Below are 17,758 nucleotides of genomic sequence, written 5' to 3'. Positions count from 1 at the left end.
CAGAAGTTGCTCCTCTAAGATCATTGCTTTTGGTTTTCTTCTTTGATATTGTGTTAAAACACACCTGGATGACCTTACGTGCGCACACTTGCTCGTGATCAGTCAATCAACTGCATGCAATTAGCAGCACTTGGCTGCTACCTACCCTCTTATTTCCCATGGTTACCTTCTCATACACTTTCTGCACTTTTGATGTCCCGAGACATAAATCCTTGGACTTCAGAAAGTATACTTTCTTTTTCACATCTGCATCTCTGCATCAATGACATGGATGATGATTTACTCTGACATATAAAAAGTTTATTATAGTTGTTCAGACATGTCTTATACATAAAGTGTTCAAATGTACATAAAGAGCTACAATCACTTTTTTTTTTATATTTACATGTCATTCTTGGACTACACCAAATGCCAGTGCTTTTCTTCAAAATGATTAACATTTAAAATCTCATTGCCTGTCAAGTATAACAAAAAGTAGCCTCGATACCATTTACAATACCAACAGTAACAAAGAAAAAATACACAAAAATAAAAAATGCATCACTGATAAAACAGGTCATAACATTTTGGAGCAATATTTACTGCAAGTTTGCTGAGCAAATAAGTCAAACCCCTTATTCTGCTCATCGTGTGCTAAGGTATTCCAGACAAGTTTACGAAGGTAAGAATTGTGCAGCGAAGTTATAAAAGAGAAGATCGCAGGGACAGAGTTGGTTAGCCAACAATGGTTAAGTCCAGGATTCAGGTTCTTTTATCACATTTTGTGTTGCTTTACTGTACAACATAAAAACAAAGCATTCACAAATTAAAAGGAGCATGGATACCCTTGTTACAAGGGATATAATGACAAACTTTACAAGTCTTTAAAATGGCCAAATGTCCTGCAATGGCTTAAGCATTACTGTGGTCAAACAACCACGGTGATCAAGCTTCATGAGAATCAAGCACTCTATCTTCTACTACTTCATAAACATTGCTGACTAGTTTGCAGCACAAACTACTAGACTATTTTTCATAATAATTTACTATGGCTATGATAAGTATGATTTTTGGGAAGTCACTGATAAGCAGCATATGTTAGCATTGAGATCTGCTTGACATTTTCAGACAAATTCACTCAAGATTTAGTGACAGTCGGGCCATCAATTCATATCTGTCTTTAAGTAATTTACTGCCCATTCACTTTAATTATTCCTGTGCCGGAGAATAAACACACAAATTTTGGCAAAGCTCGACATGTTGTACGGTAATTTGACAGCTCTCAGCGCTAACTCAGTAGCATGTGCCCTCTAGTAATGCAGGCATTTATTTAATCTCTGCAATGTCCTTTTGAAATATTAAAATATCTCCCCAGTTTCTTTTGACTGGAGAAGGAAAACAAGAACAAAGTGCAAATAAAGTAACTAGTAGAAGGCTTTCAGAAGGAAAAAGCATGGACGAAAAGATGGATCTTATATCTGGAAGAATAACTGCATTATTCCCTTCTCCCTTTTTTTAATATTAATGTTCCCTCTGGCACCCAAATATTTAGGAATACAGCTCCCTCTGCTGGATATACTGAACAACATGTCCTTACTACATCTCATCAGAGCGGTGCTGCTGTAATATGACAGACGGAGGATTCCGGTCTATCCAGGCATCCTTGGAAGCTTTCGCATTATATGCGACAGCAGACGCCACTACAGCATTGATGGATCCTTCCTGTAATGCCCCGGCTGGCCCCTGCTTCATCTCTGCTGCCTGAGCAGGACTCGGGAAGTCTGCCGAAGAGTTGCTGTTGACGCCCGTTTCTGAATCAGGTTGTTCCACCCTCTCGTAGTCAGGAGTGTGATTCTTCTGACCGCCCGCAAAGATGGCTTTAACATTATCCACCTCTACTTGGTGAACTAACAAACCTTCTTTGGTCTCAGAGGAGGATACGGCATCTGTGCTTTCAGCTGGCAGTGATCGCAGGCTCCTGGAGACGACTGTTAGTCATGATTGGAAAGATAGTTTACAAAGGTTAGGCAAATTCATTTGTGAAATCAGCTATCTTATTAAATAAAGCATGCATATCTTAAGGTACAGCAAGGATAGCTGAAATATAATAAAAGACAGACTTGATATTTTTATATAACTCACTTGAGGAGGGCGTGTAGAGCTCCTTTGTTTGGGTGTTTCCACCAAACGGATTGACTGATGGGAAGATGATCAGACAGAAGGAGAGCAGGAAAACCTGAAAGCCCAATGAAAAAGTGAGAAAAATAGCAAAGAGTGACAAAGACCTTGACACTGAGGGGGAAAAAAAAGCCAATTTACCATAACACAAGTGCTGGTTGTGCTGGCCTTCATGGTTGACATCTTCACTATAGCCTGAAGTTTTCTCAGCTGTTCAATCAACGACCTGTTTATTTAAAAAAACAAAAACAAGAGGACGTGTTCAATGTAACTGATTCAGAAGCTTGACCTGACTATGTAAAAACCCAGAGCAAAGAAATGGCTTCTTACATGTTCTGTTTCTGAAGCATTTGGACTTTCTTCTGTAGTTCCAGGTTGTGTGCAGTGCAGATGGCCACCCTTTGACAGAAATCAATTCATCATTTAGTATTTATCAAGAACCAGACACACAAGTGTTTGCTCTATATTAAAAATCATTTCTTCTCTGCTAATTTGATTTTAGTCAATTAGAGAATTTATTGACCATGATTTTATCTGGCCTAGAACAACAACAACAAAAACAATTCCTTGTCTACCGTTATCAATAATACCATGCTGTCCTGCCATAAATGAATCAATATATTGATAAAAATCTTCAAGTTTAAAACAAGAGAGCTTAAAATGAAATAGTCAGTCATAATATTTAGATAATTAAAATATTCTAAAACTGATTACAAAACAATGTAGCCACATCCTTGGAGTCAGTGACTATATAATAATAATAATACATATTAAAGATTATATTAAAGATTTTGATGAAGACGATTCCGGTTTATCATCTGTATCTCACCTGTTTTCCAGTCCATCAACATACACCTTCTTCTTCTTGCGGCTCTCCTGAGCAGACTGCTTGTTGCGGATCTTCCTTCTGATCCTCTTCAAAGTCCTCTCCTCTGCCTGTTACACAGAGCAGAGCAGGTTTTCAATCACCACGTTCACAAGACAGATGACGATGTGTATAAAACAGCTTTGAGCAGCTGTGCCACAGAAAGACCAATTTAATATCCACCCAACAAAGTAAGTATGTAACTAAAGAGATATCAAAAACACCTGAAGTGAAAATTACCTTAGTGAGGGGCATGTGTTGGGGAATGGTTACTCCTTCTTTTGCCAAAAGCCGCTTCTCCTCCTCAGTGAGCACAATCTCTTTAAACTGGAACTAAAGAAGGGAAAGAAGTCTTTCTTAGAAATCTTGTGTGTGTTCTTATCTCATTAACAACATGTGTCAAACATCACTGAAAACATCAAATACAGTCTCTTTGGTCTTCTGGTCTGGCATAAGAATAGCAAAAGAAACTGACCTGGTCTTCTTTGATGGACTCTGTTGTATCTTGTATCGAGTCCTCTATGGCCAAAGTGCAAGGCAGCTCACTGCTGACATCCTCCTCCATCGCCTCAGTCACAAGGTCATCTGTGACAGGAAGACTATTCATTTAAATCTTCCATCCCCCACAAATTCCACACAGACCACATCTCATGTTTCTTTTAAGAGATTTGAAATTCTAAGATAAAATAAAATGTTAAAGTTTCAGTAGTTCTTCAATAAATGATAAATACCCAGATCAATGAAGACATCTGTATCTGGCTTCTCTGCCCTCACACTCTGCAGCATGTCCATATCCCTCCCTCCGCTCTGCAGCAGAGAGTAGCTGTGATCTGCTTGGACTGTTAAGGCCTCAAAGCTTTCTGTTTGTGCCTCAGAATATGTCACGGCAAGGTCTGAGTGCACCGGGCTGGGCTGGGAATAGCTGGGACTGGGCACAACATCGCTATCACTGCTATGAGGACTGGGGCATCCAACATGGTTGGTAATTCCAGCCCCGGAGCTGTTGTCGTCTGAAATGCCACTGTCGCTGCCCAGTGGAGAATGGGAGGGAGAGATCGTCTCCGTGTTGTCCTCTCCATCTAACAAGCTGGATAGAAAATCCTCAGTGTCCATATCTGGCAGCATCTGGGAGACAAAGGTGTGTTAAATTCTACAGCACACACACACAAACACACACACACATACATATAAGACTGTTAGGCTTTAAGAAGCTTTATTACCATGTAGTACATCTGGTATTAAGACTCAAAGATGTTTATATTACTGCTTCCAAAGCATGACTCATTTTGGCACCTAGTTACTTCAGATAATGCATTAAACAGCCATCTAACCAATTTCAATAACATTAACTTCCTCTTACATCTTGTTCAGACAGCCATGACTCAATGAGCCCATTCCCATCAGAAAAGAAGGGCTCAGTGGATCCATTCTCTCCATCATGGAACAGCAGTCCAAACAGGTCTGCTCCATCCATGTCCGGAAGATCTTCTGCTATTGACATCTGCAGATAAACAACAAAATACAGAGGATAGCATATTTAATATCTGGTAATAGTAACACTGTCTAAAATGTTGAGAACAGCAATTTTATGACAAAGTTCACAGAGTGTATTACAGTTCAGTTGTGCGGTCACCTTGTTTGGAGTTTGGGTTAGGTTAACTGGTTCTAAAAAGGCCACAGGTGTGAATGGTTATGTGTTAGCCCTGTGACAGATTGGCGGCCTGTTAAGGGTGTACCCCGACCTCACCACTGAACTGGTTAAGCAGAAGAAGGAGTATAGATGGCTGGCTTTAATAGGATAAAATCCTACAGAATTTTATAAGTCTACTGGAATTTTATTTATGATCCTAAAATGATTTTAAATTGAGGTTTAATTCATTCTACAATTGAATTATTATGTTTTCTAATGGACCAAACCGTTTTTAAATGACCCACGAATCTGTCTGTTGTTGGGGTTTTGCAGCCACGTGACGTTTTGTAGCCACGTGACTTAGCTTGCTTAAAGTTCATATCATTACTTCCCTTTCCTGTGATTGCTGTGTAGAAGTGCTGATACCCAACAAAATACTAAGATTTTTATAACAGGTCAAAGTGCGCCTGACGCATCCGAACAAAGGGTTGGTACATTGCACCGTGACGGTCCAGTAAACATCCACTGGATGCTGCTCTGTACTTTGTCTTGGCCTCCACGCGGAGGCTGCAGGTGCATAGCTGTTTTGAGTGCATCTCAGCTGTGCAAGTATATGAAAACAGATGTGGTTTCCTGACAAGGGGTTGATAGCACGTATACTAGCCTCTTATTGCATCAGCGCCACGGTTTTATCATGACCTCATCCTATAGTAAGCCCCGCCCCCCATGCCTTTGTCACGGGGTCTGAATGCAATATCAAGTGTCAAAATAAATAAGATGCATAATTTTTAGTTTAGCCTATATCATGAAACGACTGTTTAAATGCTGCACTGTTTGCCGACGTTCTGGAAATGGCTGTGCACCAAATGCAAGGTGCCGGTATTCAATAATATAAACAATACTAATAATAATCATGATTTTTTGATATTTATATTAGCTATTTTATACATAAACGAAATGACTTAGTTAAGCTAGAAGTTTGCGTAGGTGATTTTTGTCGCTTATGAATTTAAGAAGCTCAAAAGTGTAATCCCATCGTCAAAAGGCAGGAAACGTCTTCTTAGGCCAACATCGAGGAATTAGCTATTAATATTAGCCTTATAAACCTGCTATAGTCTTTTTCTGCTGAGGGCGTGGTCCCTTGTATCATTAAAAACACTGGGAAACATCAACAGCTGGTAAGATTTGCATTAATTTCCTTACCGTTTGATGGCAAAAGACGAAATACCATTCGAGGAGTGCGTCCGAGTGTCTTTTGGTTACGCTACTCAGGTTTTTTTCAGCTGCCGCTGTACACTGTCAGACCGCTTCCTACTGAAACCACCTTCCAACGAGGCAAAAATTGCGTCATCACGTAAAGGCGGAAATGAGTACGTGGTCTTCTTTGGTGTTTCTGGGAAATAGAGTTAATGTATCTCCGGTACGAGATAATTGCACTGCTTTCTTTAAGCAAATGTACGGATCATGTTATAAATATACCAGGAATTATCATATAGAAAAATAAATAAATAATCTGTAAATAAATAAATCTGGTATATGTAAAAATCAGTGTTAAAAATAAATACAAATACAATGAAAATTAATTTCGCCAAATGTATTAAAAATAATAATAAATAATAAATAGGCGTAAAAAAGTAAAAAGATAAAAGAGTAAAAAGATATATTCCTAAATTAAATAAAAATTAATTAACCAACAATACAACTTATTTTATAATGATATGAATTCACTGTGTATTTTGTCTGTTTGGATTTACAGCTATAAAACATACACACACACACACATGCACACACAAAAGCAGCCATAAGCATGAAATAATTATAACATCAAAAAGACGTAGCAGCATTTTTAGTTTTAAATTTATTTCATTCAGCACATTTGCATGGACATGGAATCATAAAAAGACAAAAAGATTCAAACTCTTACCAGAATTGTTTCACTCCAAACTGAAATTTTATTTTGCCATGTGAACTACTAACTGTTAGTTGGTCGTCATAGCTTAATGTCATCTAGTGGATTTTTTCAGGCCACAGGGAAAATACCGAGGTCAGCCAGTCTAAGAGCAGGGACATCTCATAGAGACGTATTATATAAGATGTAAAATCTCTACTTACTATCTCATCACAAGCATTAAGGAGTACAATGAAACCAGGCTGTCTGATTTCATAAACAGATGAAAAAAAACTAAGGCATCAAGGAGAAGTGCAATTAAACATTTAAGACATAAACACATTTCGTGTAGATACTGCATGTTTCGCCACTTTTTCAACAAAATATGGTGGATTTATGTCTCTTCATAAAAATAAGCTACACTGATTCTCATAGGGCTTGTTGTTACAACACAACTAAGCGTAGGCCAAGTGTGAATTAGAAATATATGGCCTGCATGACCCAAATAATAAGTTCTGCATGCCATCTAATCATTGCTATGTTGACTTGGATAAATGAGATTTCAGAACATTTCAAATTTCTTGAGATTTCCTGTCCCTGCAAGAAAAAACAGACAATGACAGCAGCAACATAGCTACAGAGACATAAGAAAAGACCAATTTCAGGACTTGAGTGGGGTTATACACCATAATTTCAATTTATACTACTGGACTGAAAATATTCTTGTTTTAATTTTTTATTTGTAATAAAATCCATGCATCCAAGTCCATAACTTAATCAAATTTCCGGAGCAAAGAATTTTGTCACAGAATTGCACAGAGTTTTGATGTCTGCCGTAAACTGCGGTACACTTTTAGTCGTTCCTTTTTACTTGTTGCTGTGGGTCTGACTGCCTGTTTGACCACAGGAATGCTTTCGACAACCCGTCTCTTGTGAAAACGGTGTAGCAGAATCCGATAGACACCAGTGATGGAGCTCCTGCAGTCTTTGCCCTGGTTGTTCAGGATGTGTTCCGAGGTGATTCCCAGTGCCTCCAGCGAAGACTTTATCTCCATCTCTTCCTCCGTGAGATCTGATGGATCACTCTCTGCCAGGTAGGATGGGTCCAGTTTAAAGGGTTCCATGGCATGCGGGAGGTCCACAGGGAGCAACCACTCGCAGCCCATCATCTGCTCCACTGTACAGCGGTCAGTTGGTATGGGTTGGAGGATTCCCCTGATTAGCCTCTGGCATGCATCTGGCACCCAAGAGGGAATGACGTAGGCCCCATCCATGATGCACCGCTTTAGTTTGGCCACAGTGTCCGCCCTGAATGGCATTGTGCCTGTCACCATAAAAAACAACATCACCCCCAGGGCCCAGATGTCTACATAGATGCCTACATAATGCTCATCCCTAAAGAGTTCAGGCGCAGCGTACGGCGGAGAGCCACAGAATGTGTTGAGTGTCTCATCGCGGCGGCTCAGTGTGCTGAATCCAAAGTCCCCCACCTTCACGCAAGAGCCGTTGGTGTAGAAGACATTTTCTGCCTTCAGGTCACGGTGGATGATGTTATTTTCATGCTGTGGGAGAACAAGAAGAAAATTAATAATGCAAATATCATACATTCATTCACTGGTTAAAATCCCTGATCGTATTAATTGAGAATCATAATTCTAACTGTATAGGAAGGACTGAGTGTTCATTGTTATCTGTACTTCTACTTAAGTAAAGAAAGTCTGTACTTTTGCCACCGTCAGCATGTGAACTGCTCTTCCACGTATTAAATGTTCTAGTGAAATATTACAATGCAATATTTTTTTCACCTATTTTTATTCTTTGACAACCCTCAGATGGAGAGAGAATGAATGACTAAAATCTACATGTGGTGTACATGAAAAGAGTGAAAGTGCTGGTTACAAGTAATGAATCATTGTACAGCTATTGTGCAAACATTCAGCAATGACAGAAATTGTCATATGAGATTTAATAGGTTTGAGGATTAGATGAACACACTGATTCAGGTCACTGTAGCAGCAGAGAACAGGCAGATGTCATCCTCCTTGTGAATGTCAAAGTTATATGACTATCAAGATTTTCTCTGTATTTTACTTTATCAGACTATTTTAATATAAACGTAAATGCACTGACCATATGTTTAACAGCAGAAAGAATCTGAGCAAAGACAAACTTGCTGTCAGTGTCAGAAAGCTTTCCTTCTGTAGTAATCTTGGTGTAGAGCTCCCCTCCTCCTGCATACTCCATCACTAGGTGCAAACGTGACAAAGTCTCCACCACCTAAACACATATAGTGTAAGTACATATGTTAGAATACATTAGCAGAAAAGTACTTGATATCAAATAGATTTAATGATCAAAAAAGCACAATGGGATTAGAAAGACACTTGAAAGTCCAAAATACCTCATAGAGGCGTATGATGTTGGGATGGTGCAGTTTTTCCATGCTAGAGATCTCCCTGGACAGCAGCCGCTGGGTCTTCTGATCCAACTTGGTCTTATCTAAGATCTTTATGGCCACTTTGTCTAGTGATGCAAAAGGAGACATTTGGTCACTGATTGCTGTACACATAATACATCTCGACACAGGGGGAAAAAAAGAGGCAGAATTTTTAATCACTTTTCTAATAAATTTTAAATTAGTTGTTACATAAATCTTTTGTAGACTGATGATAGACAATGTAGGCCTGGTTCCACTTAGCAGTTCAAACAACACTCTGGTCTGGATAACTGAGATGAAAGGTTTGCTGACCCTGAACTAAATTTTCATGATTATATTCTTCCAGGGGTTAATTTAATTTATTTTCTTAGACAGTCATAAATTACTCCAAGTCTCAGTAGATATGTAGGCTCACACCAAGGATGGTGTAGAGTGCTACATTAACTAAATGCAGTTTTACAATGATCAAATTCACTCTGAATTTGAAAAACTGATATCTTGGCTGTGTCCCGTTAAATGATTCATAGAGATGCATAAAGTAGACCTCAGGTAACTGAATACAGAAAAGTTCTTATGTGGCAAAATGGTGTTGAGATATCTAATTGTGCTACAGTATGCATTATTAAGGCTGGTATTAGACTCTCTTTCAGCTGTGACATAGCTTTCAATAGGAGCATTTAAAATGCACTGCAGCTCATTTTGTGTTTTGACTAAATGACACCACTGACCTAAACATTGCGCACACGCACACACACACACACACACACACACACACACAGAACCAGAGCCAGCCACAGAGTAAAAACGCACAAACCTTAAATGGTAAAAAAACAAAACAAAACACATGCATGCACACACGCACACACACACAGACAAACAAAGCTACACTAATTTTCCTCTGTCGTTGTAGCCTTTGATGAGGCGTGCAGCAATTTTAGCCGTCGCTAAGGAAACTGGAGATCTCTAATCAATCCATCTGTTCAAGGGCAGCAGACAGTCTGTCTCTTTGTGGCTGAATCAGCCCCCTGGCCAGGCACAAATCGCCGTGTTAGTAAATTGCTATAAGCACACACTTGGTAGTGTTGCAGCCCATTGAAGGAAACAGGTTATCAGCCAACTTATCACTTAAGTCTAATAAGAAGCCACCGTTATAAAAGGAAGCTTATGCCTCTCGTTTTTTTTATTCCAATGTGTTTAGGCGATGTTTTTATGTGACGCTGTGCAGATGTCTGTAAATATTGCTACAAGTCATTCGTTTCACAGTGGCGTTTACCTTTGGTAAGAGCATGAATTCCCAGCTTAACATGGGAGAAATTTCCACACCCGAGCTCTCCGTGAATTTTGTAGAAGCCGATTCTTCTGCCCACTGTTAGCTCACGGACCAACCTGCCACCAGTTTAGATAATAAAGCATTTAACACCAATTTTCACAATTTAGCAAGTAAAAAAACAACAACAAAAAAAACCAATGAAAAATATAACAAGTAACTTACAATCACCATACCTTTCATCCTGGCACATATCCAGGTTCAGCCTTTCCAGGGGAGTGAGGCGGCGGACGGTGGCTCCCTCATCATCCGTGTTTATGTCAGAGCTGTCCTGCCGGCTCCAGCGGGCGTTCCTTTGGCTGCTACTAGTAGAAGCGACTGTGCTTCCAATGGAACCTCGGACCGAGTCTCCATGAGAATCCAAGCTCTTGACCCCAGTTACTGAGCTGGTCCCGGTGGTTCCACCTGCTCCTGACCCCTTAGAGCCTGCTGTCTGAGCCCCAGCTTCAGCCCCTTCTGGGCTACTCTCAGAGGGGTAGACTGCAGTCATCCTGCAGGTGACATACAAGGTGGTCTGGCCTTAGTTCATACCAGGACTTGATGCAAGACTGGATACACAATATGTAAAAAAGTCGTTTTTTAAAAAATTATTTCTCAATGCATTTTAAATACCCCGTTTTTCTTAACAGAATCTCCTTCAAAGTAATTTTTAAATGCAGATTAAAACTATTATGATAACTATAATGTTTGTGTCTCTATTCCTAAAACTAAAAATACATGTAAAATATCACAAATGTGATGCCCACTTCAATATGTGCTCTATTTTCATTAGCAGATTAACAATAAATGTGAACTTTGCTGTGAGACTGTTTTGGTCCACACTTTTACAGTATGTACACAACAGCAATAATATTTGTGCAGACATAATCTGCCTGACGTGAAATGAGAACGCAAAACATATGCAAGAACGTATCAATTTTGAATTTAAGCATACAGCCCACTATCCTCGCTTTTAAAAAACAGCTAAAAACTCATCTTTTTAAACTTGCTTTTGGTTGATTTTTATTTTTAGGTTTTAGCTTCTGTGAAGCACTTTGTGATTTTTATCTTGAAAGGTGCTATATAAATAAAGTTTTACTTACTTTCTTATCCTGGTTTTGCTGTACTTCGATGGATTTGATATGAAAACTGATAAAGCAAATTTGCATATGACAGAAGCCTTGACTTACCTTTGAATGTGTGATCCTTTTCCATTTAGAAGGTAATTCCTTTAGTGTTCTTGTCGAAATCTACCAAAGTCACATAGACAAGTGAGTCAAAAAGCATGGTATAGCATGGAAAACTGCTTTTCAGTATTTCAGCTAAATGAGAGAAACTCAGTGGGTCCAAGCTCATGCTTCATCCAGAATTTCCAAAAATCTGCTGCAGCTTAAACTGTCCTTGCACCTTGTAATCTGAAGGTTAAAGCATTTGCTGATGTTTTAGTTTTCCCTCACTTATGGATGTTCAGGAAAAGGTGACGAGCACAGAGACAAGATAAACGGTGAATTTAAGCTCACTGGTGTCTTTTTCTGAACAGGTCCGTGGGCTTTAATAGACTGCTTTGAGTCTCCAGGGTATAAATAGGCCACAGGGTGAGGAGGAGCTGGATAAGAGGGGGGAGGCTTGGGCAGAGGGGATGAACAGATGATAGTGTCAGGGTGCAGCCATGGAGTGGTTACCTGAAATGAAGGAAAAGAGAGACATAAAAGTAAACGTCTTCTATGTTATATTTTCTGTCTATATCAAAGCTCATGAAAGCCTCTTTTACTTTCCAGGTGCCTTTTTTTTTGGTTGATATTGGTTTACCTACCTAAGAACATCCATACAGTATTCTAGTCTCTATATGGATCAAGCGTCTCCAGAAAAACACATTTATTCCAGATTCCATCTTAAGTTTGTTTAAAAAGGCTAACACAAATGTACCTGTGCAGTATCTTCTTGAGAGCTTGTTAATGTGCGCAGAAGCTCCTACTTCATCTGCTGCTTGACTCATGCTCCAAATGTGCTGCAGGCTGGGGTTGCTAGGAGAGCCAGAATAAACAAATCTGAGATCCTCATTACTCTCTGCGCCGAAGAAGACACTCACAACCTGAAATACCTGCATGACCAACCTTGATCATTTCATTGCAGTATGTCACACCTCCTGCTGTTTGTGTTTGATATGAGGTGTGCGAGTGCAAAAGAGTGTAATTAGGTGATAACTGTGTACTGCTCTGGGAACACACGTCTAACAATGTCCCGTGAGATGGAAAATAAAAGGCGAATCCGATTGGCAAGGTGCAAGTTAAATAAAATGTCTGTTCTACAGTGATTAATCTGGCAAATAAGACAACTTAATGAAAGAATTTAGTGAATATTTATTGCAGCAAATCTGAAGTAGTTTCAGAACTGCGCTGTAAATCAACCTTGATTTCACCAAACTGAGTCCAAATAATGGTTTTGTCTTAGATACCATGTTATATTTAACCATGTATCATTTCGAAGCAAACTGGAACGCTGAACAAAATTCTTTTCAGAGTGAAAGAATGCAATCTTGATACTTAACCAGCACAGGTGCATAATTTAGCAGCCTGACTCCTTAATGGAATTACATCAAAAAATACGACTGTGTACCGTACACGATGTATAAATTATCCAAACTTTAAATCTCCCTTCTTTTAACACATTGGCTATTAACAATAAATAACAATAATATAACAATCAATTAACCAACAATAACTGATGAATGAAAACATGAATGAATTGGGTGTTCATGTTCTTTTGTTACAGCAACCATGGGCATAATACTTGGATTCAGTCTTAAACAAACTTGGGTCACACACATTATCCAGGTAAATCCCCAATTTACAACTGTTTCACTGATTTTGTTTCTTTTAAACAAAATCTTTGTAGTCCATTGTTAAAGATGTAAATCAGCACTAGGGCCCGATGGGCTTGGTGCATCTGAACAAACTAATAAACTATAAACTAATTAAATTGTGCCCAAAGAAAACATTTGTGCTGGCATAACAAATAACAAGTAGTAATAAGTCGTACGTAAAGCAAGAACAGAAACGGTTAGTGTAACATGGAGCTTTCAAACGCTCTCCATCAACTGGCCATATATTAAAATGAATGAATCTGTGTTGAAGGCTCGCCAGAGAATCAAAGTGGTTCTCTTTTGTGAGGCCTAGAGTCTTCCAGCTTTCAAAAACCTTCCTGCCATGGAACCATGAATATCTGCGCATTGATCTCAGGAAGCCTAAAAGGACTTGCTAAGGGAGGAGAGTCCCCCGCTTTATAGCACAAAGCAACATGTGCCGAATACATGCCTTTTATGTGAGTGAATAAAAACACTAAAGGACAGCCATGCATGAGATAAACTGGTTAAAAATAAAGGAGAGCATGGAAAGTTTTGGTACCTCAATCACCATTATTACCAGTTTTTTTCCAGACATTTTCTTTAAGCATATTCCTGAATGAACAGGATTGATTAATCTGTCTGAATATATGCAAATACAGACATGTGTTTCCATTCCTTAACATTACAAATACTATAATAGTCTCAAACGTGCTCTAACAGTAAGGAAAACATTGTCCATATTGAGTAAAACAACTGGTAAACTACACTGGCTCTACTGATAGCAACTGAGTTTAGAGTATCTTCAGAAAAGGTCCATAAATGGGTATTTACTGAGATTGCTTTGTCCTCGGCTTCCACTGTATAACACATCTAGCAGGTTGCTTAGTGATGAACACTGACCAAACGTGTTTGTGTAGGGTTGAGGATTAGGCATTAACTGGATCTCCTCAAGGAAGAGAGTACACAGTGTCATATTTACAGTTGCACTGAGCCTGCGAGTACCCTTGCTAATTGCGTATATGAGCAGACTGAAAGACATAAACACACCAACACGTGCACAACAGCGGATCCGTGAACAAACTGCATGCAAAAATTCATAAACCGTTCACAGTGGTGAATGCACTGAGATTCCACTCAGACTGCACTGAGATACTGTTACTGCAAAAAGTTGTTGAAAAATTAAATATTGCAATGAAAAAATGATATTTTGGCCATGTAACAAAGAAAGTTACTGATAATGAGAAAAACTAACAGACCTAAGGTGTTATGAGTATTTTCCTTATTGAGTTGTTTGAGGAAGTAATGCTAAATATTTGAAATTCTAAATTAGTTGCATTCCTGATACAGTTAATGCCACGACTTATTACTGAATGCAATCCTCAATTGTTTGAAGCACCAAATGTAAAAAAACAAATACCAGAAATGTATGCAAGTGTATGAGACTGCAAACAGCTGGCCGTTCATAAGCAAACACAATCAGCTCTGCCAAGTGTGAGTCCTTCTTTACTCACCAGACAGCCAGTCACTTGTCTCAAGATCCCTAAAGGGAAGAAATAGGGTCTGCCGGCTGCTGATCACTCTGCTAGCATCAGCAGCCTCTTCAGACGCTCCAACAACGGAAAACACAAGAGCCCATCCACAGCAGCTGTGGATCAAGATTTACTTGCTCTTTCCATCTGTTATGGTTCCTATTGCAAAAATGCCTGTTTGTGTCTTTACTTAAGAAGGGTACAGAGCTGCTGTATGTACAAGAGTTCCTCCTCTCTGAAAAAACCCTCACTTTGCTTTCCATTCACTCAGTTCAGCCGCGCTTGTATCTCATTTTCTCTCATTCAGTGCACACACACACACACACATTAACACACTCTTTCCTCGGACAGGCACATGCACGTGAAAGCATACACATGTGCAGACAGCGAGCTCACCCCACACAAAGCTCCCCAGTGTGTTAACAGAGGCGCACAGCTGACAAGAGTGAAAAGCTCAACAGTGAAAGAGCTTCAACAATGAGGACCATGGGCCCTAGGAACAGAGAAGCAGGCCTCTCTGGAATCTATGGGGCAAATATTTCACAATTTAAAAAAAAGAAAGAAAGAAAAAAAAACCCCAGAGTGACCTCTAAATCCCTTTCCCCGGACACACATTTATACACACAGTCCAAAGCACAGTGGCAGAGGCTTCAAAGGATGCACAGCAACTTATTACAAGGAAATAACTTGGACAAAGTTGCTTTGCAAAGACGCTGCTTAATTGGTTTCTGCATATACTTTTCTGCTCTTATGATTAAATGCTAAAAATTTTGTTTTTCTTTTTTCTTGTTATGCAGCATGACTCACCTGAACTACTACTCCCTAAGCTTGGCAATACAGAGCACACAGTACTGTGCAGATTCAAGTACATCTTGGTGAGCAACAGAGGGCTATATCTCTGAGGCCTTAACCAAAGTCACCATGACAGCATTAGAGGGGAGCACAATAACAGGACAATGCTGCAAACAACATAAATCCTGCATCTGGTGCTTCAAATCTAAATTCTATTCGGTCATTTATGATTTCCGGCTTTAAAGAGCTGTCTGAGTTTGCATGTTATTCACTGTCAGCACATCAAAGAGGCATGCATCAAAGAAAGACACATGAAGCACAATGTTTCATGTTCACTGACTGAATGAGCATGAAAAGGAATATAATTTAAGAACAATTTTTCTTTGCTTCAAGTGGAGATAAAATTAACTCAAGAAGGCTATTTTTTCCCCTTTTGCCTTTATAAGACAGAAAAATGATCAGCTTCAGGTTTAAGTGTGAAAAACACTGCATAATGCAGTACAGATTTCTTGCTTAACTTTTCACATCTTGCAGGTATTTGCTCCTTGGGGCAAACCAAAAAGTATTACTTATTTATTTTCCTTGTGGTGTCATTTCATATCATTTCCTTATAACAGCGGGGAAGATTTTAAATTATTAATGCAGGAAAACCAGTAGAGCAGGCTATAAGGAAGCAAAGCACTGCTCCCAAGCCTTTACCACAGAGGAAGATGATGAGGTAAAATGTGAATTTGGGGAAAATGACTGGCATTCGTCATAACACACTGGTAAAAACCAACAGGTGTTAGAGCCAGACTTCTTTCATTCCTAGCCTGATGTAATCGAGCCCGGTCAAAAGCGGTATGAGAAGTTGAACAGAGTTTAGTTGGATCTCCAAGTGTTGCATTTTGTAGGTTATATGCATAAATGTGCGTGTGCAGCTACAAGCGGGGTTGGTGACTTTAATTTTAAATGCATATGCATACATGACAGAATTAAAGAAAAGAAAAGTAGAACACGAGATAATTAAAGCGAAAAGATATTAAAGTCCAGTGCAGTAAAATCTGGGTCCACTGTAGGGGCTCTAGCCAACCACCCTCAGAGACAACGAGATAAAGCCCTGCTGGGTCGCCAGCGGGTATATGAACTGAGGTTTCGATGTAGATCTTAGAAAATGCATTTTTGGTGGCAATGTTTTCAAACAACACCCATTTATCGAGGAAACATCTTAAACAGCTGAGTATTTACGTTCAATGATAGCGATATCTACAAGCAGCAGGCCAGTTCTCATTGACCCGAGGCTTCTGATCATAAGACTAGCGCAAAAAAAAGGAACGGATATGCTATCAAGTCTTACTTGGGTGAGCATCTTCATGGGCCCGTGGCGACAATGTATACCGACCTTCCTCCCAAATCCATCCTCTCCGGTACCCGGTGACATTGAGCTCACCGGCTCTGCTGCAGCTTTCTCTCTGTTGTGAAGGAAATCCGCTGAACGAGCGGGTGAACCAACGAATCAACGGCGTCTCTAGGAGTCTGCCGTCTATCTCGTAACCAATAAGAGGCGAGAATTAGGACCACTTCAGCTCAGTACCTCAGGAGCTGTCCCGGGCATGCGGCGAGACACAACAGGTAACCTAACCTGCGCGTCACGCCCCGTGCTCGCTGGACAGGCTATTAACGCAGCAGGGGTTCAAGGCAGGGTCAGGAGACCTGCGTGGGCTGTCCAGATTAATGAACAGGCAAACAGAAATTTAAACATGTAGATTTAAATATAAACAAAAATAGAAAATTCTTTAGTTTGTGCAGGAGACAATGAAAACGTTTGTCATGTCCACTGATACCCACACACACACACATTATATATATTTTGCCTTCGGGACACACTAGCTGTCGTTCATTTCAAAACGAATGCTTAATTAAAATAAACTAATCATTTGACATTTTGGAGCCTTCACTTCAGAATGCCAAAAACTACAATGAAACTACAGTAACTTTTTTTTGCTTAAAACAAATACTTACCAACATCTTTATTGTGCTCTATGGATAACCTGTGCAAAATGTACAAGTAAAAAAACACAAAACAAAAAACAATATATATGGTACAGGTATGTATCCATGATAAAAAAAATAAAAAATAAAAGGCTAAACTTTCTAGCACAATCACATCCAGCAGATATGCAACTGCATTATTTATTTATTTTTTAATTTAAATGCTTTTTATTTACTTATTGGGTTTGTCTTGGTGGACAAATCTGATTGGATAAAGGAGCAGCTGTGTTTACCTGCTAATGGGTGTATATAAGGCAATATGCATGTATGCACCATAG

The 17,758-nt window shown here is 39.4% G+C and overlaps 2 protein-coding genes across 4 annotated transcripts; both read right to left on the bottom strand.

Annotated features, from left to right (window-relative positions):
- Nucleotides 1-278: 278 nt before the first annotated feature.
- Nucleotides 279-6,007, bottom strand: creb3l3l (cAMP responsive element binding protein 3-like 3 like). The gene is made up of 10 exons (XM_003446148.5): nt 5,856-6,007; nt 4,383-4,523; nt 3,754-4,147; nt 3,498-3,607; nt 3,263-3,355; nt 2,987-3,093; nt 2,488-2,556; nt 2,299-2,383; nt 2,122-2,215; nt 279-1,967 (listed from the first exon to the last, which is right to left on the bottom strand). The coding sequence occupies exons 2-10, from the start codon at nt 4,521-4,523 to the stop codon at nt 1,576-1,578; spliced, it is 1,485 nt and encodes a 494-aa protein (XP_003446196.2). The 5' UTR covers nt 5,856-6,007; the 3' UTR covers nt 279-1,575.
- A 480-nt stretch (nt 6,008-6,487) lies between these two features.
- nim1ka (NIM1 serine/threonine protein kinase a) lies at nt 6,488-17,219 on the bottom strand. Of its 3 annotated transcripts, none has more exons than XM_025896987.1 (9): nt 16,786-17,219; nt 12,210-12,307; nt 11,691-11,965; nt 11,474-11,533; nt 10,481-10,795; nt 10,251-10,363; nt 8,942-9,063; nt 8,671-8,817; nt 6,488-8,102 (listed from the first exon to the last, which is right to left on the bottom strand). In XM_025896987.1, the coding sequence occupies exons 5-9, from the start codon at nt 10,792-10,794 to the stop codon at nt 7,344-7,346; spliced, it is 1,455 nt and encodes a 484-aa protein (XP_025752772.1). In that variant the 5' UTR covers nt 10,795; nt 11,474-11,533; nt 11,691-11,965; nt 12,210-12,307; nt 16,786-17,219; the 3' UTR covers nt 6,488-7,343. The 3 variants fall into 3 exon arrangements, with proteins under 3 accessions (XP_025752772.1, XP_005452199.1, XP_003446195.1); XM_005452142.4 differs by having other exon boundaries at nt 11,804-11,965; nt 16,786-17,218; XM_003446147.5 differs by lacking the exon at nt 11,691-11,965 and having other exon boundaries at nt 16,786-17,218.
- Between the last annotated feature and the right edge of the window lie 539 nt (nt 17,220-17,758).

Source organism: Oreochromis niloticus, linkage group LG12, assembly GCF_001858045.2.
Source record: "Oreochromis niloticus isolate F11D_XX linkage group LG12, O_niloticus_UMD_NMBU, whole genome shotgun sequence".
Classification (NCBI taxonomy): domain Eukaryota; kingdom Metazoa; phylum Chordata; class Actinopteri; order Cichliformes; family Cichlidae; genus Oreochromis; species Oreochromis niloticus.
This window is presented reverse-complemented; position numbering and strand designations above follow the sequence as displayed.